Source organism: Phocoena sinus, chromosome 4 (genome assembly GCF_008692025.1).
Source record: "Phocoena sinus isolate mPhoSin1 chromosome 4, mPhoSin1.pri, whole genome shotgun sequence".
In the NCBI taxonomy this organism is placed as follows: domain Eukaryota; kingdom Metazoa; phylum Chordata; class Mammalia; order Artiodactyla; family Phocoenidae; genus Phocoena; species Phocoena sinus.
This window is the reverse complement of record NC_045766.1, coordinates 77095748-77117192: the sequence shown is the minus strand read 5'-3', so window position 1 is coordinate 77117192 and position 21445 is coordinate 77095748. Positions and strand designations below refer to the sequence as shown.

General features: G+C 38.0%; 1 protein-coding gene across 1 annotated transcript in view; it reads left to right on the top strand.

Moving 5' to 3' along the window:
* The window catches only part of SLC15A2 (solute carrier family 15 member 2), a 58163-nt gene extending 40827 nt beyond the window's left edge, over positions 1–17336 (top strand). Inside the window, exons 10-24 of the mRNA XM_032631329.1 lie at positions 106–188; positions 609–695; positions 869–958; positions 1183–1227; positions 2305–2337; positions 3064–3152; positions 4271–4352; positions 4923–5057; positions 5981–6145; positions 6299–6345; positions 7943–8053; positions 8724–8820; positions 14333–14479; positions 15052–15156; positions 15486–17336. Of these exons, the coding sequence (XP_032487220.1) occupies positions 106–188; positions 609–695; positions 869–958; positions 1183–1227; positions 2305–2337; positions 3064–3152; positions 4271–4352; positions 4923–5057; positions 5981–6145; positions 6299–6345; positions 7943–8053; positions 8724–8820; positions 14333–14479; positions 15052–15156; positions 15486–15662 (1493 nt within the window). The 3' untranslated portion in view covers positions 15663–17336. The remainder of the gene's footprint in view (positions 1–105; positions 189–608; positions 696–868; positions 959–1182; positions 1228–2304; positions 2338–3063; positions 3153–4270; positions 4353–4922; positions 5058–5980; positions 6146–6298; positions 6346–7942; positions 8054–8723; positions 8821–14332; positions 14480–15051; positions 15157–15485) is intronic.
* Positions 17337–21445: the final 4109 nt, after the last annotated feature.

Below are 21445 nucleotides of genomic sequence, written 5' to 3'. Positions count from 1 at the left end.
TTTATGAGATGTGCCAGTTACTCCTATATTTCAGCATTCTGTCCTTAGTGTTTACATACTGAATGTGCTAAATGAGAAGCTAAGAACTTTGTCTATCAACTGCAGTTGTGTTTGCAATGGGAAGCAAAATATACAGAAAACCACCTCCTGAAGGAAACATAGTGACTCAAGTTGTCAGATGTATCTGGGTAAGTCCATGAATTATTTACCTACCTTTTTCAGTCAAAGGGAAAGAGATGCTGTGCTGAGCATATAGGCCTTCAAACATGGCTTCTCTCAATGACCTCTGCTCTACTTCTGTGCCTTTTGGCAAACTGAGATTAATCAGTCTTCCCTCTGTGCCTCTACTTAACCATTAAGTTAAAAATAATGTAATCGTTTTTAAAAATGGGCAAAAGTCTTCTGAAATGTAGTTATGTATGTTACCAACAGAAAATAAGGATAGGTAAAATTAGATTTGAAATATTCTGAAATTCAATGCCTGATGAAATCAAAAGGTTGGAGTAAGTCACTTAAGAGTTATGTGTGTTTGAGGGAAGAGATAATGAATTGGAAAAAGCAGGGGATGTTTTTTTGGTCTCTCCTCTGATATCTACGCTCTGCCCTAGTTTGCCATTTCCAACCGTTTCAAGAACCGTTCTGCGGACATTCCGAAGCGAGAGCACTGGCTGGACTGGGCAGCTGAGAAATACCCAGTAAGGTGGAACTGCAGAAACATCTGATGCCTCCATGTAGTCTTTCCTAATGTCCAAACTGATTCCCTCCTGCTGTATTTGACCTCTTCTCTTACTGTTCTGGGCCACTTCTACTGTAAGCAAGAAAACCCTATCTGGCAATTCAGCCTGTTCCTTCTCACCCCTTCTTGCAGAGGCAGCTCATTATGGATGTGAAGGCACTGACCAGGGTACTATTTCTTTATATCCCATTGCCCATGTTCTGGGCTCTTTTGGATCAGCAGGTAAGAATGGAGACACGAGGGAGGGGACATGGGAATATATGTATACGTATAGCTGATTCACTTTGTTATACGGCAGAAACTAACACACCATTGTAAAACAATTATACTCTAATAAAGATGTTAAAAAAAAAAAAAAAGAAGAGTTCTTTTGAAAGCTACCCCTTCCTCCAGCCCCTTCCCTCTCAGAGAAAAGGATTTCTTTTAATAGCATCTGTTTGCCCTAGGGCTCACGATGGACCTTGCAAGCCACCAGGATGAATGGGAATTTGGTGAGTAGCAGAGATTTTTCCAGAGAAGTCTATCATTTTCTTTATAATCCATATTAAGGAGAAATTTCTTTGTGTTTTTGCCTGAAAACTGACATAAGATCATAATAGATGTGCCTTTAGCATGAAGATACTGAGTAGGCAAAATAAAGAAAGCAAATCTAGAAATAAAAAGCAGAATCTTATCTTTAAAAATCAGAAATGTAAGGATGGAAAGGTTTAAATGTATACAAAGAAGCATTGAGAGGATAGCAAATGAAGTGATAGAGCCTGGGGAAGTGGATGTTTTCTTCCATCTAAGCCTGGCCAGGGAACAGCAGGTTTGATTGCTGTTACAACACAATTGACACCATCTCTTAGGCAGGGCTAACAGCAGAGGACCCAGGGGTGGGGTATTTTGTACATGGATACAGAAATAACGGGAAAATTGTAAACATTATTTCCTCTTTTTCCAATTTCCATTCATTGGCAAAAACGCTTCTCTCATTTGTTCCCACTTCCTAGATTATTGTATTGTTTTTCTATCATCTCAGTTGTGAAGAGGGCAGGGTGGAATGATGCCAGGGTTTTATGATGCCAGTCTGTTTGGAGCCTGCTTAATATAATTTCACCTTTTTCCTTCCCCTGGCTGTCCAGGATTTACCATGTTTGTCCTCTTTTTGACCTCCTGGAGAACAACTTCAGAAACACTGTGTGTCAGTGGGAGTCTTCACCCTAACCATGATGTCTTGTCCGTCATATTATTACCACCTACGACTGCAGTTACTGAGATTAATAAAAAACACACTGACTTTATTCTCTTTCAAGTTAAAGAAATCATAGTGAACAGAAAATAAGATTCTCCCTTAAGCCCATCTGCCTTCAGGAGACATAGCCTAAAGCCATTTCCAGTCTCTTTCCCCCCCCACCCCCCCCCACCCACCCCTGGCATACCCTTACAAGGATAATAGTGATCCTGAACCAAAGACCTGATGGATTTTACCTTAAGCTTCTCACCTGCTAATTAGCAAGATGGTTGATCTAGGCTTTTTTTTTTGTCTTTAGGCCACCATCTTAATGTGATTTGTTATCACGTTTCAGGGTTTTTTTGTGCTTCAGCCTGACCAGATGCAGGTAGGAGACTTCTCTATAGTCCCGGGTACTTATTTCTTTCCTCATCTACACCATTACCTGTAGTAGTAGGATTACCAACCATAATTTGATGCTTTTTTCCTTGTATGCTGAGGAGAGCTAAACATAGGAATGAAAATATTCTCTTTAAGCCCCACACTTCTCTTTCACATCCTCTGTTAAGTAAGTAGCTCCTGATCAACTCCAGGGAGACTGAGTTTTGAGCTCACAGGGAAAGTATAAGCACTGGATTTTTTTCCATGTCAAGTATCATGGAAATATTGTCAAAGAAAGTATAAGGCTTTGTTGTGTGAGCAACAAAATCAGAATCTCTGTTTATTGGTGACTCCCAGGTATCTTTTTAAACTCTTGTTCAACAATCCCCAATTCTTCCTTCTCTCATTCCTTTCTCCTGGCCATGACATTTTTCCCTTGGCTGTGGTGCTGAAGAAGATAAGTGAAAATGGGAGGGGAAAGCTCCCAGTTGATTGACAGAAAAACAGGTTCAGAGTGAAACTGGTTCCTTGGGATATTTGGAAGATAATGTGCTATGCAGGGGAAATAGAGTCTTGGGTGTAAAGAGACTGAAGGATGTGGAATCATTCTGTACATAGTATGATGAAAGTGTGTTTGGATGTGAGAGAGAGTGCACACATGCAAATGAGAGCACATGCTCATACTCATGATAGAAGAACATTATAACTAATCCCTTTTACCATGGTGTTACAGGTACTAAATCCCTTTTTGGTTCTTATCTTCATCCCATTGTTTGACCTTGTCATTTATCCTCTGGTCTCCAAGTGTGGCATTAACTTCACGTAAGTGCTCACTATGCCTATGTTGCTCCAAACTGACTCAACATTTGCCCAGTATGATAAAGAGTCAATATCTTTTCTACTTAGTGATGATTTGTTTTGATTTATCATTTTTCTGCTTCTGTTTATCCATGTTAGATTAAACGCCTGTTAATACTGAAGGACGGGAATTAGATCTAATTAATTCTTATGATAGAGAGTCCAAGCCATTACTGCAGACTTACGTATGTGATGTTGAAGAGTTAGGACTATACTTCATGGGAAGTCAAAAAGTGTGTGAGATTAGGCTCCTAAACCAACTTGTTGCTTTGTTCTTGAAAGTTGCCTCTTCAAAGAAGTCCAGAGCCTTTGAGGATAACTAATCCCTTTAAATCTTCCACTGTCCCTATGAAACAAATGGGGGACCTCATAAGAGTGGGGATAGAATTGTCCCTAATTACTGCTTTCCCCCCCTTCTAAATAGAAGTGTTATTTTTTGTAAAGTTTGACAGAGGAGGGTGTTAAGTTTTCTCTAATTTCTGATATAATAGCAATTTCCTTTTGGTAACCACTTACCATATTCAGATGACCTTTTGTCATTTACTCATTCATTGAGCAGTTTATTGAGTTCAGCACCAAGTGCTATGCAAATGTAAAAGCACAAATCTTGCTCTTAAGGAGTTTACTCTTTAGTAAGGAAGCTAGAAAATATGCAAGGTTAATTATTGCAACAAGGTGAAATATGTTAAGTGCCCTAAGAAGGAAAGCAAAGTGCCAGGGAAATGCAGAGATGGAAGAGAGAGGCCAGGGTCAAGAAAGACTTCTGAAGGAGAGGAAAAGGAGGTAATAATATATAGTGACTGGTATATGGTAAATGTTCAGTAAATCTGGCTATATTACTATTATTTTTGTTATTATGACATAATGGATAAAAAAATCATAAGCAAAGACAGAGGGAAAAATTTGGTGCATTACAGAGAACAATTCAGTATGACTCACGTAAAAGTAGAAAGAAGGTTATATGAAGGGGAGGCAATACTTTGAAAAGTAATTGGGACCAAATTAGCTAAGCTTAGGGGGTTTCGATTTTATTCTTTAGAGTCTAGAGTTTAGCTATAATTGTCTCTTTCTTTCCCCTATAGATCACTTAGGAAAATGGCTGTTGGTATGATCCTAGCATGCCTGGCCTTTGCAGTTGCTGCTACTGTAGAGATAAAAATTAATGTGAGTACAATAAATCTTAAGCCATGAGGGCAGGACCATACCTATTTTGTTCACTTTTCTGACTTGTTCAATCTTGATTTTCTGGGCCCTAAGCACAGTACCTGTTTTAAAGAAGGTGCATAATAAGTGTTTGTGGTCAATGAGTAGATACAGGGGTAAAGCAGCAGTGCAAAATGAAGCCCACCTCCCACCTGAGTGATTCAGAGTATATTGTCAAGGAATTTCCAAACACCAGTATCCAAGATATATAACCATCTCTTAGATAGCTTACCAGACACTCAAACAAATAACTTTTGGCAGATTGAATAGCCACTATTAGGGAATGATGTATGAGGCCACAGCTGAGTCAAAAGGCATGGAGTTTGTTACCTGGCATCAGTGCTTGCTATATTGAGCTGGTGTTTTCCCCCTCCAAACTGCCTTCAGAGTTTTCTAAGCCAAATGCTCTTTAGAGGTAGGAAACTGTGTCCTCCTGACAGCTAGGCTGTCGAGAAAGGACTGAGGTATGTGTTTTCATGGTATCTGAAGGGTTATTTGTTGGTAATTCTAACATGTGTTCTCTGTCCTAAGGAAATGGCCCCACCCCAACCAGATTCCCAAGAGATTTTCCTACAAGTCTTGAATCTGGCAGATAATGAGGTGAAGGTTACAGTGCTGGGAGATGAAAACAACTCTCTGTTGGCAGAGTCTGTCAAATCCTTTCAGGTGACGTATGGACTTGAATGAATCAGAAACACATTCAGATTATGTGCCAAGGCAGCAGCATAATACAGTGGTGAAGAGCATGCACTTGGGGAGTCAAACTGCCCCAGTCCAGTTCCTGGTTCTGCCATTCCCTAGCTATAAGACCCTGAACAAGTTATTTGATCTCTAAGCCTCAGTTTTAGCATCTGTAAAATGGCAATAATTTTTATGTCATAAGCTGTTGTAAGGATAAATATTATATGTAAAGTGCTTAGCATAATGTCTCTCAATAGGTTGTAATTTGTGTTATTATTTCAAACTGCCTTGTAACACACACCCTGTGGAAGAGTTTGGCTTGCATATTTTCACTACTATATTATACATATTCAGAAATATTCATTTAAAAATATTTTTTAAACAATAAAAGTAATACACATTTATTGTAGAAAATTGGGGAGTATGTCAAAAGATATAAAAACCACCTATAAATCCATCACATGGAGATAATCATAGTTAGCATTTTTGTATAAATGAATAAACAAATTTTGAAAAAGTGTTGAAACACTATATGCTGTATTGACCTTGATTTTTTGTTAACATTAACCATCATAAGCATTTTCCCATGCCCTTAGGTAAACTTTGAGAATATGATTTTAATGGATACATAATATTCTATTCTGTGGATATAACATGGCTTAGTAAAATATTTCCTTATAGGTATTTAATTTTTTTGTTATTATACATAATTCTATAATGAACATCCGTACTCATAAATCTTTATTCAAGTCTCTAATTACTCCTGTGGTATATTTCTAGAAATGGAATTACTAGGTTAAAGGGTAATGTTGAAAGTATCTAATGAGGTCACCTGCCCTGGGTTACTATGAGATTGTGATGTCCAAGATGGGGTAGAAGGTGAGTGTGACAGGATCTTCATTCTATAGAAAATGCCACACTATTCCAAACTCCACCTGAAGACAAAAAGCCAGAATTTCCACTTCCAACTGAAATATCACAATTTATCTGTCTACACTGAGCATTCTGTGGAGGAGAAAAAATGGTACACTCTGATCATTCGAGAAGATGGGAAAAGTATTTCTAGCATGATGGTAAGTTGAGGAATGGCCTAGTTTCCAAATTATCTTAGAGTACAATGACTGGGCTCATCAATATCTTACCAAGGATATGAATGATGATCAAAGTTTCTGATTATCAGTTCCCTCTTGTCAGCTGTAACTGATGTTTACTTCCCTCTATTGTAGGTAAAGGATGAAGAAAACAAAACAACCAATGGGATGACAGCCATGAGGTTTGGATGCCAAGGAGACCCAGGCCTCTCTGTTCTCTTGAATCTTGGGTCTCTTCTGATCTGTGGGGCTTCACATGAAGAGACTTCACATTCTACTTGTCTTGTACAGGGATTCTCTTCCTAGAATGTCAAGATAATTAGTGTCAGAAGGCATTTCCCAGGGCAGTGAGAAGCATAGATTCAAAACCAAGTCTTTTGGCTTGCTTTCTCATGTGGTATTCAAAGAAGACCCTGTATTTATGTACGCCCCCTGTGCTCTGCAACATAAATCTCTTCTGCTGAATTTTATCCACTTATCTTGCTCTTAGGAAAATAACTGAATTCTTTCCTCTCTGTGATCACCAGAGAGAAATTTAGAAGTAAGCAAATAATCCTCCCTTCGTTATTGGTAGTTGAATATCTTTTATAGTTACTGTGTTTTTTAAGTAAAATTTAAAATAAACCTATAGGGGCCTCATGGTTTAGTAAAGGCAACACACTTGAAGTCAAAAGACTTGGTTTTGAATCTAGATAAGGCTGAAGGTCTTGTTAGACAGCCTGGGACATTTACAGAAATGGAACCTTGAAGGGGTCACCTGCTCACTGGGGCAGGAATCTGACATGAAATAGACAGATGCACGTGCCTGTGGCCATCAAGATTAGATGGTTGCTGTTGAGAATAGCATTTTAGAGGAGAGCTTTCAATAAAAAGTTTGAATTTCACTGAAGGGTGGAACAGTCATAATAATCTGCTTTTGCATATGCAGCTTCAGAAAAAGTAAACAGATCAAAAATAAGTAAGACAACAATGAGGATAGGACTTCCCTGGGTCAGAGAGCAATGGGAACCTCCAGGAAGGATGAAAGGGAGCAATTTCTAGGTTAGTGCAGGATGATTGAATGTTCAGAAATCAATATCAAGGATTTTAGAGGGAACTGCCCTTCTAATCCCATGGGCCAGGGACCAATGCAAATGCTACCAGAAACCCAAACTGAGGGAGCAATTTAGCGGCCCGGGTTCAAAAGACTAGAAAGATGGTTCTGGAAGAGTCCAGGGTTATCTGCAGACCCAAAACAATGATAGCTCAACCTACTGTGGGCTGGGAGTCTGAGTTTTGCATAAGTCAAATCAGACTTCATTTGTAAGAGGATAAAGTATCAGTTTTATATAAATACTGGTACGTATTTATACATATACATATATATATATACACACATACACGCACACATAATTATTTTTCTTAGTGGAGTCTCAGTTGATGAATTACACCATTAGAAGACGGAAAGAAATTAGGTGCACCTAAGGTAGGTTAGTAAGGAGACTCGGACTGCCATGGGTGATCACAATAGTGTCATCCCAGCTGAAATCAGGTGAGAGTGTGGCAGATAAAAAGCTAATACCTGAGGAAAGAAAAAGTTAGGGACAGCTAAGACTACTGATTGCTTCTTACATGTGAGCTCATTTATTCACACAGTTAACAATATACATCATGTGCCTTTTATGTGCCAGCCACTATTCTAGGCACTAGGCATATAGCAGTAAACAAAACAGAAAAGGCCCCTGCCCTTTTATCAGGTGGGAGAGTCTGTCTGATCTGTAACAATGTCTCTACCCTTAGGTTTGTTAACACTTTGCATGAAGAGATCAACATCTCCCTGGGTACAGATACCTCCCTCGGTGTTGAAGCAGACTATGGTGTGTCTGCTTACAGAACTGTGCAAAGAGGAGAGTAAGAGCATTACCCTTGTAATTTTACTTTTATCAACAACTGTTTTTTAAATGCTTTCTTTGCATATAGGTGGGAGGATTAGGTATATCTCAGCTAATTTTAAATATACACAGATTCCTGCTCTCTTTCAACCTTTGCCTCCTTCCCTCAGTCTCACCTTTTTCTGCATAGATATATTGAGACCATGCTTGTTGTAAAGGCCATACTGTATAGTCAACAAGGCCATCTCTGGGAGGTTTGCCAGTTTATTACTGGCTCCCACTCCTACCCTTTGGTAACTCCTATTAACACCTCGTTCAAGCTTATGCTTTCAGGTTCACTGTTTTATGCTGTTCCACTAATTCATAAAACTTAGAAGAGAAAAATTCTTAAAATTTAGATGAGAAGACTTAGAGACTGAAGTTCACAAAAGAAGACAATTTGTGCCTTCTGCATTCAGGTTTAAGGTTTAAAAAAAAATTAGCCAACAGACAATGAAAAGCTCAGATCAGGGGTAGAAAAAACCTGGCATGAAAATAATTCACTCTGAGACTTCTCTCCTCAAAGAGAAATGGTAGCTTTGCTGATTGATTCACCATCAGTAGAGAGATGAAATCTCTCTTTCCTCCAGAGATGGGAATGCTTTTCTAAACTGTAATGTCGATTCTAACCTAAAATTGTCCTGTTCCAGATATTCTGCAGTGCCTTGTAGAACAAAAAATGAGGACTTTTCACTGAATTTGGGTCTACTAGACTTTGGTGCAGCTTATCTGTTTGTTATTACTAATGTAAGTAGCTCATGGCCACCCTTACTCTCTCCTTCCATATATCTGTATCTATATTTATGTCTGTATAACTATATCATATCTATATATATAAATCTATATCTATATGAATCTGTATCTGTCATGGGACACAAATAAGACTCTGTGGCAAGACAGCATCACATACTTATTTCTAGTGAACGGTGATAGTTTCTATAGTGACTTTAGAAAACCTACTAAGGTCTCCATGAGGACTTAAAAGAGATAACATTGGCAACAGGCACAGGGTCTTGGGGAATGGTAGACATAATTTATCTTGAGTCATTGCTATGAGGTGACATGGTTTGCTGCAGTCTCATTATGGCCCCAAGAAAACAAAAATTGTTTAGGTCTTCTTGACTGACTCCACATGTGGGTCTCCTAGCTCCTTGGAAACTGATCTGCTAGCATATCACAGTCTGAAATACCAAGACTGGTAACAAATGTCAGTCTCTACACAAAGTTTGGGGGCTGAATTAACTGTGCTCCATCAAAAGCAATTGTCTCAGCACTCAGGACATGACACCTCTGAATTTTAATTCTGATGTGAATCTTGCTTCTAATTTTATTTCAATACTTTTTTTTTTTTTTGCGGTACACGGGCCTCTCACTGCTGTGGCCTCTCCCGTTGTGGAGCACACACTCCAGACACACAGGCTCAGTGACCATGGCTTATGGGCCCAGCCACTCCGCAGTATGTGGGATCTTCCCGGACCGGGGCATGAACCCATGTCTCCTGCATCGGCAGGTGGACTCTTAACCATTGTGCCACCAGGGAAGCCCTATTTCATTACTTTTGACATTGTATTAAATATAAAAAGAAGACAGTGAATAAGGAAAAGATGGAAAATTTCTAGAAGTGTGATGAGAATAATCTGTAAAGTTTTTTTAATTTTAATTAATTAGCATGATATCTTTAGTATGCCATTTTTTATTATAGCTTTATTAAGATATAAGTCATATACCATACAGTTCACCCACTTAAAGTGTATAATGGTTTTCAATGCATTAACATATTCAATATATATTGTATATTCAATACATATATAGAATATATTTTCAATAATATATGTTCAATGGTTTTTAATAAATTCACAGAGTTGTGTAATTTTAGAACATTTTCATTATTCCAAAAAGAAGCCCCATATTCATTAGCAGTTACTCACTATTCCCTCCCATACCCTCTAGCCCTAGCAACCACTTGTTTACTTTCAGTCTCTATAAATTTGCCTATTTCGTATAAATGGAATGATATAACATGTGGCCTTTTGTATCTGGATTGTTTCATTTAGCATATTTTTTAAGGTTCATTCATGTAGCATACATCAGTACTTCATTTCTTTTTATTGCCCAATAATATTCCATTGTATAGGTATAACACATTTTATTCATATATTCATCAGTTGATGAACATTTGGTTGTTTTCACCTTCTGACTAACATAAATAACGTTGTTACGAACATTCATGTACAAGTTTTTGTGTGGACATATATTTTCACTTCTCTTGGGTGGAGTTGTTGGGTCACATGGTAACTCTATGTTTAACCATTTGAGGAACTGCTAGACTTTTCCAAAGTGAACGTACATTTAACATTCCCACCAATAGAAGGTGGCAATTTTTCTACATCTTTGCCAACACTTGTTTTTCTATCTTCTTAATTATAGCCATCCTAGTAGGTATGAAATGGTATTTCATTGTGGTTTTTATTTATATTTTCCTGATGACTAATGATGTTGAGCACCTTTTTATGTACTTTTTGGCCATTTGTAATCTGCTTTGGAGAAATGTCTATTCAAATTCTTTGCCCAATTTCTAATTGGGTTGTGTTGAGTTGTAAGCATTCCTTATATATTTTAAACATAAGTCCATTATCAGATATATGATTTGCAAATATTTCCTCCCATTCAATAGGTTGTCTTTTTAACTTCCTTAATGGTGTCCACTGAAGTACAAACATTTTTAATCTTTATGATGTTCAGTTTATCAATTTTTTTCTTTGGTTGCTTGTGCTTTTGGTGTTACATCTAAGAAACCATTGCCAAATCCAGTGTCATGAAGATTTATGCTCATTATTTTCCTTTAAGAGTTTTATAGTTTTACCTCTTATATTTAGGTCTTTAATCCATTTTGAGTTCATTTTTGTATATGATGTGAGCTTGGGGCTTAACTGCATTCTTTTGTATGTGAATATCCAGTTGTCCCAGCACAATTTGTTGAAGACTCATCTTTTCCCGTTAAATGGTCTTGACATTCTTGTCAAAAGTCAATTGACCAGAAATGTGAGGGCTTATTTCTGGATTCTCAGTTCTATTCTATTGATCTATATATTTATTCTTGTGCCAGTACAATAATCTCTTCATTACTGTTATTTTGTAGTAAATTTCAAAATCAAGAAGTATGAGTTTTTCAACTTAGTTCTTCCCTTTAAAGATTGATTTGGCTATTATGGGTTCCATGAATTTTCATATGAATTTTAGGATCAGCTTAGGATCAGAAGCCAGCTGGGATTTTTGAGAGGGATTGCACTGAATCTGTAGGTGATTTTGAGGAGTTTTGCTATCTTAACAATATTGTCTCCTGGTCAGTGAACATGAGATGTTTTTCCATTTATTTAGGTCTTCTTTAAGACCTAAATTTTTCAACAATATTTTGTAGTTTTTAGAGTATAGGTTTTACATTTGTTAAATTTGTTCCTAAGTATTTTATTCTTTATTTTGCTGTTGCTAATGTAATCATTTTCCTAATTTCATTTTTAGATTGTTCATTGCAAATATGTAGAAATACAATTGATATTGATCTTGTGTCTTGCAACCTTACTGAACTCATTTGATAGTTTTAATAGTTTTTTAGTGGATCCCTTAGGACTTTCTACATACAAGATCCTGTCATCTGCATAAAGAAGCTTTACTTCTTTCTTTTCAGTGTGGATGACTTTTATTTCTTTTTCTTGACTAATTGCTCTTGCTTGAACCTCCAATACAGTATTGAATAGAAGTGGTGAGAGTAGACATACTCTTAGGGGGAAAGCATTCATTCTTTAATCACTAAGTATGTTAGCTGTGGGGTTTTCATAGGTATTTATCAGGTATCAGGTTAAGTTCCCTTCTATTCCTAGTTTGTTGTGGGTTTTGTTTGTTTTTTACTATGAAGGGGGGAGGTTGAATTTTGTCAAATGCTTTTTCTGTGTCTATTAAGATAATCATATGGTTTTCTATTGATATGGTGTATTATATTAATTGATTTTCTGATGTTAAACCGACCTAGCTGTATTAGTTTTCTAGGGCTGCTGTAACAAAGTACCACAAGCTGAATGGCTTTATCAACAGAAATTTATTTCCTTATAGTCATAAAGGCTAGAAGTACAAGATCAAGGTGTTGGTAGAGCTGGTTCCTTCTGAGAGCTGTGAGAAAGAATCTGTTTCGGGGCTTCCCAGGTGGCACAGTGGTTGAGAGTCTGCCTGCCAATGCAGGGGACGCGGGTTCGTGCTCCAGTCCAGGAGGATCCCACATGCCGCGGAGCGGCTGGGCCCGTGGGCCGTGGCCGTTGGGCCTGCGCGTCCAGAGCCTGTGCTCCGCAACGGGAGAGGCCGCAACAGTGAGAGGCCCGTGTACCAAAAAAAAAAAAAAAAAAAAAGAATCTGTTTCATTTAGCTTCCTTTAGCTTCTAGTGGTTTTCTGGCAGTATTTGGTGTTTCTTGTTATGTAAAAGAATCACTCCAGTCTCTGCCTTCATCTTCTCATGGAGTTCTCCCTGTATGTTTGTCTATGTTCAAATTTCTCCTATGAGGACACCAGTCACATTAGATTAGAGCCCACCCTAGTGACCTCATTTTAACTTGACTACTATCTGTAACAACCCTATTTCTAAATAAGGTCACATTCTCAGGTACTAGGGGTTAGGACTTCAACATATGAGTTTTAGAGGGACACAACTCAACCCATAACACTTGCATTCCTGGTGTTTTCCTTCTGTCTCTCATATACTGCTCAAGATAGAGGCTATATATTTTGTTTCTGAATGCCAGGATAATAAGCATCTAGAGTACGGATCATATATTAGAGGCCTAAGGGCCCAGTTCCTCACGTAGTCCTGTTTTGTTTGGTCTGTACAGTCTTGACAAAAATAAAAATAATTATTATTAATTGACAATATTTAAAATTCAAGTGATTTTACCTAAGAAACTGTATTCCTTATATTTCTTAAAAACAAAATCAGAAGATTCTATAACAGGTATTACCATGTCAGTTGGCTGGTGCTATAGTGGCTGTACACTTTAGATGGGGTTGGGCTGTCCAGTTCACCATAGTCCCTATCATTCCCATTCAGCCTGCTTTGTTTAGTTAATTACCTGCCTGTGGGTATTTGAGAATGTGACCTTGATTTACAAGCTTAGGTCACAGTCTTCTCTTAGGCTAAGAAAACCCAAATATATGCCCAGGTATTGTTCACATTACCAACTAAAACAACATTTGCCTTACTACACTTCGAACGCAATGGCTTTTGACTCAGAGAATCAAGGGCATGTGGACATCAAAGACTTTTGATTTTAGGGACTTCTGACCTATATGTTTTAGCTCTGCTATTTTTATCTCATGATATATCCAGATATTACACTGGCTCTTTAAAAACACTTACTACCTAATAACTGGGTTTTACTCCAACAAAAATACATAATTCCAAAAATTTAATTCAATTATTGTAAGAAATATTAGTAAATATAATCTATTTAAAATAAAACCAACTACAGCTAAAAACCTGCATGTAATAAAAGTAATTTTAGACGAAAAAAGAATTGTAGAATCGTGTATATTGGTAACATTAATAACAAAAATTTGACCCTGAAAAGATTTCTTTTTGACCAAAATTTCACAGAAAAATTGCATCTTTTTGACAAAATTTGAATGTGTAAGATTTGAGTTCAAAAATAATGGCTAATAAATAGAATTCAACATAGCAAGTGGTATTTGATACGGATTTTAAAACATTGATCAAGAAAATCTTCAATGTAAGGGTTACCAAGAAAATAACTCATTTTGATAAAAGTAATTTTAGTAAAATAGATATTTAAATGGAAAATGTTAGAAATAGTTTAACTGTATTTACATAGAAAATTTAACAAGGAGTTAAACTTTTCTTAAGTACATGCTCTTCTGAAAATTCATTGTGTTTGTATAATTCAGATGCCATTTTACATTTAAAATGTTGGCCAGGATCAAAATACCCAGTAGGTCAAAATGGTGGGAATCTAAAGTACAGTATCAAAATAGTCTACCATTTAAGGGCTCTGCAGTAATGGTATTTGATTGACTGAAGTCAGGCAAGTGAGTTCAGTGTTACTGAAAGGAATTTCAAAAAACTGAAATTGTGTAGAAATTGCTTGGTAGCACAAGGATGAAAATACAATGAGGGGATGGATATAAGACCATAAAATGTTTTAGGCCAGGAATATTTACTTGAGACTCCTGACAAGCCCATTTCTTCTTTCCCTCACTAAGAGCACCGGTCAGGGTCCTCAGGCCTGGAAGATGGAATATATCCCAGCCAACAAAATGTCCATCGCATGGCAGCTACCACAATATGTCCTTGTTACAGCTGGGGAGGTCATGTTCTCTGTCACAGGACTTGAGTTTTCTTATTCTCAGGTAGGTTTTTGCAAGTGGAAAGTGGAGGTGGAGCTGTTGCTCAGAGGGTGGAGTTTTAATCCTGGCACTGCCTTAATTAGGTATGTGACCCTGGCCAAGGTCTCCATATTTTTTGGCCTTAGATTCCTTATGGTCCTGAACAGAGTATCAACTTGACTCCTAGGGTAATGGCAGGCTGCATCCCTATGCTGTTTGGAATCCAGAAAAGGATACTTAAATACTAAGAATAAGGGCTATGGAATCAAACTGCCCACATTCAGATTTTGGCTGCACACCTAATGTGTAACCTTGAGCAAGTGTATCTCTCTAGTGCTATTTTTCTTTATGTATAAAATAATAGTAATAGAACTTATCCCTTAGGGTTGTAATGAAGATTATGATATAATGAATTAAAATATTCAGTTAAGAGCTCCATCTTATTGTTACTCTGAACATTATTACCATCCCCTGAATCAATGTGATAGCTGAACTTAGTAGGGGAAGTTTTTGTGGGAGAAGTTTTCTGGTTAGATGCATGGGGCATGAGGGTGGTGTAGGGAGTTTGTTTACTAACAAATTTGTGTCCTCTGTAGGCTCCCTCTAGCATGAAGTCTGTACTCCAGGCAGCCTGGTTGTTGACAGTTGCAGTTGGGAACATCATCGTGCTTATTGTGGCACAGTTCAGCAGCCTGGTACAGGTATGGACCTAAGGGAAGCAGGAGCACGTGTCTATCCAACTTCCTCTGCTCTCTCTTCCCCCTCCCCTCTGTCTCCCACATTCCCCACTCAGCCCTCTGACTTGAGATGGATTAGATACCCACAGACTTTGCCAGAAAAATAGACATGTAAGTGGCAATAATGACTACCATAGGCCCATGCAAGGAAAGGCCAGTGAGCCCTGTCTTCTGCCAAAGCTCTTCCTAAACAGGTGACCCTGGGTAAATCTGCTCCCCAGTCCTCATCCTATAAAGATCCCTTTAGTTTCAGGTTCTCCATATTCTTCTCTTATATGTATTTCTTCCTGCAGTGGGCCGAATTCATTTTGTTTTCCTGCCTCCTGCTGGTGGTCTGCCTGATCTTCTCCATCATGGGCCACTACTATGTTCCTATAAAGCTAGAGGATATTCAGGGGTCAGCAGATAAGCAGATTCCCCAAATCCAAGGAAACATGATCAACCTGGAGACCAAGAAGACAAAGCTCTAATGACTCCCTGGACTCTGCCCAGACCCCAATTCCTGACTCTGATCTTGGCCATCACCATCTTTAAGCATTTCTTACTCCTACTTGGTTAGAAGAGAGTAGTGGTGTCATATCTGAGCTAATCTCCTCTATTTTTCTCCCATGATAGAGGCAGTTCTAGGACTGGGTTTTTCAGTACATTATAGCAAGTCCCCTGAGACTCTATGTCTTCCCATCTCTCAGTGAACTCGGTAAACCTTGTGTAGTGTTGCTGAAGCTGGCCTGCTACCTCCAAATGGCCATGAAAAACACAAATTTAAAATTGAGGTTAGTCTCTGTGGTTATCAAAGTTATGTAGGAATTGTTTTACCTGCCATTTAGAACTGATGACCCCACTTTTTGAAGTGCTGATTTAGAGGCAAAATTGCAGAATAACAGAGAAATGGTATTTCAGGTTTCTTCATTAGCAGTGTAATTGTACTGTGTATAAGGACCTCAAGAATTGGTATGTCTGGTGTGATCTGGTCCAGGGCCTGGCTTCTCAGGTATCCAGATTTGATAAGACCGTAGTTAATTTTTCAGTACAGATAGTAGGAAACAAAATGACATTTTATTAACACATAGGAGAAGATATATCTTTCTGATAATTACAGTATTTTATCCACTAACCCAAATCCCCTTTCTCAGTACTGATAGATATTTGGAAACCAAATTAAAGATAGTAAACATGGCTCTGGAAAAGAGAACAAGTATAAATTGCAGAAGTCCTGATGAGCCATTTCTTCTACAGTGTACATTCTTCTTAGGGACTACAATGTTTAAGCCCTAGAGTACGCCCTCCTGTGGACAGCTGTGTAGACACTAATAATTTTCCACCCCTGCCTTTTCAATGTTGTTGGGCCAGCTTTGTCTTATTATTACATCATCTTGCTTATTGCAACAAGTATTTAATAACAACAGTATTTTTATGAATATAATTTCCTTTTTTATTAGTACTTCCTTTGGCCTCAAAGTAGTGGATCTGTTTTGATAATTTTTCCTGTTTTACTTTTCCCAAAAATTTTAAATGCCATTTCTTCATTTAGGCCTAGATTTTCCTGTTTATTAAAAAAAAAAAAGTTATATTAATACTCTAGGTTTGAGCTTCTAAAATGGTAGTGCTCCATGGGGGACATGGTCCCATATCAGGATTCTAACAAAATGTGGGGGTTGAGGGAAGGAGTGGTAGAACATGACAGGTTTTTGTTTGTTGCTGTGTTGGCGAAAGAAGTTGAGAAATATTACCTTGCACACAATAAATGAATCAGTGGACAGACACGGGAATATCATGACTCTACAGTGTATTGCTGGGGAAAAGTTCAGAACAGTTGTCCTAGAGAGCCTCATTTCCATTGGTTTTGCTCCATTATTCTCATCTAGAACTGTGTTGAGTCAGTCTCACGTTGTAAATGTAACAAGGAAAGTTGCTTAAGTTTCCCAAGCTTTAATACTCTAGTCTTAGTTACCAAGTTTTCCGAAGTACCGAAGTGACAGCAACACCACCCAGTTTCCACAGATATCTTAATGTGAACCTGACTGTGCTTCTTCAGAAGATTCTCTGTTCATTTTTGAGCAGCTTTAACTCAATCTGTTCTATGAACTATTGTTTCAAGAGATAGTAACAGTGCTCTGTGAATAAAAGTTTTTATGGATAAATAACTTTTGGAAATGAAGCATAAATATCTTCTTCTTAACATTTGCATATTAAGGATTCTGAGATATCCTTCAGTAAAGACACAAGACACTTTGTTTAGTTTCACATGGTATATAGTGTTCTGCAGAACACTGACTTGGGGAAAGCTGGCAGGAAATTCTTCCTTGTGTTGAACTGAAAGCTTTCTCTTTGGAACCTCCTACCATTGGTTCTTTCCTTTATGGCTAACAAGAATAAGCATAAACCTCTCTTTTATGCAGCAGAATTTCTGCTATTTGGAGAGAATTTTCATGTCGACTCCCCAGTCATCAAGTAAGTATTCATCAAGCTAAAGATTCTCAGTTTTTTTTCATGGCTCTTCACAGGGCGTAGTCCAGTCCTTTCACAACTGTTTTTCCACTTCTGAAAAATATCCTTTCCCTGAAATGTAACAGTGGGTCAGAATCCCTCTTAATATGTGATATCTGAAGCCAAATATGTATGACATTCCAGAATTGGTTGGACCAGAAGAACTACAACCTGCTTTTCTCCAAACAATACACTTCTGTTAAGGTAGCCTTAGGTAACATTAGATGTTTTTGGCAACTGCATCACAATGTAGGCTTACATTTTAATCACATGGTTGGTTAAAACCTCAAAAATTCTTAAGAGAGTTATTTTTTTATTCAAATACATCTTTGAGTTTCACTATATGCCATTCATTGAGTTAGGTGTTGGAAAAACAAAGATGAGTAATCTGCTATACCTGTGTGCAAGGTTACCTCACTTATCTTGACTAGCTGTCAAGATCTTAGAGAGTACACAGGGCTTGAGGAAGTAATGGAATACTGAGGAAGAGCAAGAAGGACAGTATGACAGGACTGGAGTAAGTAAGGTGTAAAGAGGTAGAGGATGCAGTCCCAGGAAGCTAGGGACCAGATTATGTGGGGCCTGTGGCCATGATAAAACATTTTGATGTTATTCTAAGTGAGATGTGAAACCGTTGGAGGTTTAGAACATGGGGATGACATAATCTGACATTCTCTAAGATCAGTTTGGCTGCTAAGTAGAGAATTGTCTGTAAGCAGGAAGGAATGGAAGCAGGGAGTCCAATTAGTAGATATTTATAATAGTCCAGGTAAAACATGATTGTTATTTGGCCAAGGTGGTAGCAGTGGAGGTGGGGAGAAATGGCTTGACTTGGAATAAATTAAATTATCTTTAAGGTAGGACTGACATGAATTGAATATGGTTTGCATATATGATTTGAAAGAAAGAAATCAGTGCTGACTCTTAGATTTGAAGGCTTGAGTAATGAGGATGAATGATGGTGCAATTTTCTGAGAGTAGGGAAGACTAGGGCAAGAATAGATTTGGGGTGTAAAGTAACTAAGAGTTTTGTGCATGTTGAACTTCAGATGCCAATAAGGTATCCAGTTGGAGATGTTGAGCTGGCAGTTTTATGAGTCTGAAGTTCAGTTAAGAGCCTGGAGCTGGATATATAAACTTGAGAGTCATCAGCATATAAACGGTATTTAAAGGCATGACACTGGGGCAGATATCCTAGGAAGTAAACGTATACAGAGAAGAGGTTCAAGGTCTAGTCCAACGTCTTTGCCAATCTCTTCTACCACTAGGCACATATATCCATTATTTCTATTCTGGTTTTTGGATTGCCTGGGAGTGCAGGAAAAAGTCACAAGACTATGATTATGTAGTTCCAAATTCTACATCATTTACCCATTTTCCAAATTAGGAACTTAGGCATTTTCCATGATTCCTCCCTCTGCCACTTCACACATACTCAGTTGATCAATAAGTCTTGGAGATTCTACTTACTTAGTAGGCTTCGAATCTGTCCACTTCTCTCCTTTCCCACTGCTGCTCTACCAGTTAAAGCCACCATCATATCTGTAGATTATTACAACAGCCTTTTAAGTTTACTTTTCGGCCTCCAATTTTTCCTACATTACTAGCAATATGATCTTTCTTACAATGTAATTCATATTGCTTTATTGCTTAAAAGCACTTCATTGCTCCCTGTTCAGTCTAAACTTCTAATTCCTCAACAAGGCCATCTGACCTTGTCCCTACCTACCTAACTAGTCTCATCCTGACACTGGCCCTTGTCAGGTTGCACCCCCCCACACACACACACACACACACACAGATCTGATGAGATCTTAATTGGGATTTTATCACATCTATAGGTCAGTCTGGGGAAAGTTGGCATCTTTACCATGCTGAGCCTTCCCAACCTTGAATCGTTCTTTTTTAAATGTCATTCCTTTTACTTTCTTTGGGTTTAATTTGCTTTGCTCTTTCTAACTTCTTGATATAGATACTTGGGTCATTTCTTTTTCTTTTTTTTATAATGTACACATTTAGGATAATAGTATATAGATACTTGGATCATTTAGTTTTCTTTTTTTATAATATACACATTTAGGATAATAGTAGGGTTTTTTTAATAGTTTTTTAAAATAAGTTTATTTATTTATTTATTTTTGGCTGCGTTGGGTCTTCGTTGCTGCTCACGGGCTTTCTCTAGTTGAGGCGAGCAGGTGCTACTCTTTTTTTTTTAATCTTTTCCCACATTGAGCCGGTCTTTATTTGCATCTGTTCATTTATTCATTGCTTTATCCATTCAACACATTTTTTTTTTTCTTTTAACATCTTTATTGGAGTATAATTGCTTTACAATGGTGTGTTAGTTTCTGCTTTATAACAAAATGGATCAGCTATACATATACATATATCCCCATATCTCCTCCCTCTTGCATCTCCCTCCCATCCTCCCTATCCCACCCCTCTACGAGGGCACAAAGCACGGAGCTGATCTCCCTGTGCTATGCGGTTGCTTCCTACTAGCTATCTATTTTGCATTTGTTAGTATATGTAAGTCCATGCCACTCTCTCACTTCATCCCAGCTTACCCTTCCCCCTCCCCGTGTCCTCAAGTCCATTCTCTACATCTGCATCTTTATTCCTGTCCTGCCACTGGGTTCTTCAGAAACTTTTTTTTTTTTTAGATTCCATATATGTGTGTTAACATACCATATTTATTTTTCTCTTTCTGACTTATTTCAAAGTCTCTAGGTCCACCTACCTCACTACAAATAACTCAATTTCATTTCTTTTTATGGCTGAGTGACATTCCATTGTATATATGTGCCACATCTTCTTAATCCATTCATCTGTCGATGGACACTTAGTTTGCTTCCATGTCCTGGCTATTGTAAATAGCGCTGCAATGAACATTGTGGTACATGACTCTTTTTTTGAATTATGGTATTCTCAGGGTATATGCCCAGTAATGGGATTGCTGGGTCATATGGTAGTTCTATTTTTAGTTTTTTAAGGAACCTCCATACTGTTCTCCATAGTGGCTGTGTCAATTTACATTCCTAAAACAGTGCAGGAGGGTTCCCTTTTCTCCACACACTCTCCAGCATTTATTGTTTGTAGATTTTTAAATGATGGCCATTCTGACTGGTGTGAGGTGATACCTCATTGTAGTTTTGATTTGCATTTCTCTAATGATTAGTGATGTTGAGCATCCTTTCATGTGTTTGTTGGCAACCTGTATATCTACTTTGGAGAAATATCTACTTAGGTCTTCTGCCCATTTTTGGATTGCGTTGTTTGCTTTTTTGATATTAAGCTGCATGAGCTGCTTGTAAATTTTAGAGATTAGTCCTTTGTCAGTTGCTTCATTTGCAAATATTTTCTCCCATTCTGAGGGTTGTCTTTTCGTCTTGTTTATGGTTTCCTTTGCTGTGCAAAAGCTTTGAAGTTTCATTAGGTCCCATTTGTTTTTTTGTTTTTTGTTTTTTGTTTTGCAGTACACGGGCCTCTCACTGTTGTGGCCTCTCCCGTTGTGGAGCACAGGCTCCAGATGCGCAGCGGCCATGGCTCACGGGCCCAGCTGCTCCGTGGCATGTGGGATCTTCCCGGACTGGGGCACAAACCCGTGTCCCCTGCATCGGCAGGCGGACTCTCAACCACTGCACCACCAGGGAAGCCCTATTTTTCTTTTTACTTCCATTTCTCTAGGAGCTGGGTCAAAAAGGATCTTGCTGTGATTTATGTCACAGAATGTTCTGCCTATGTTTTCCTCTAAGAGTTTTATAGT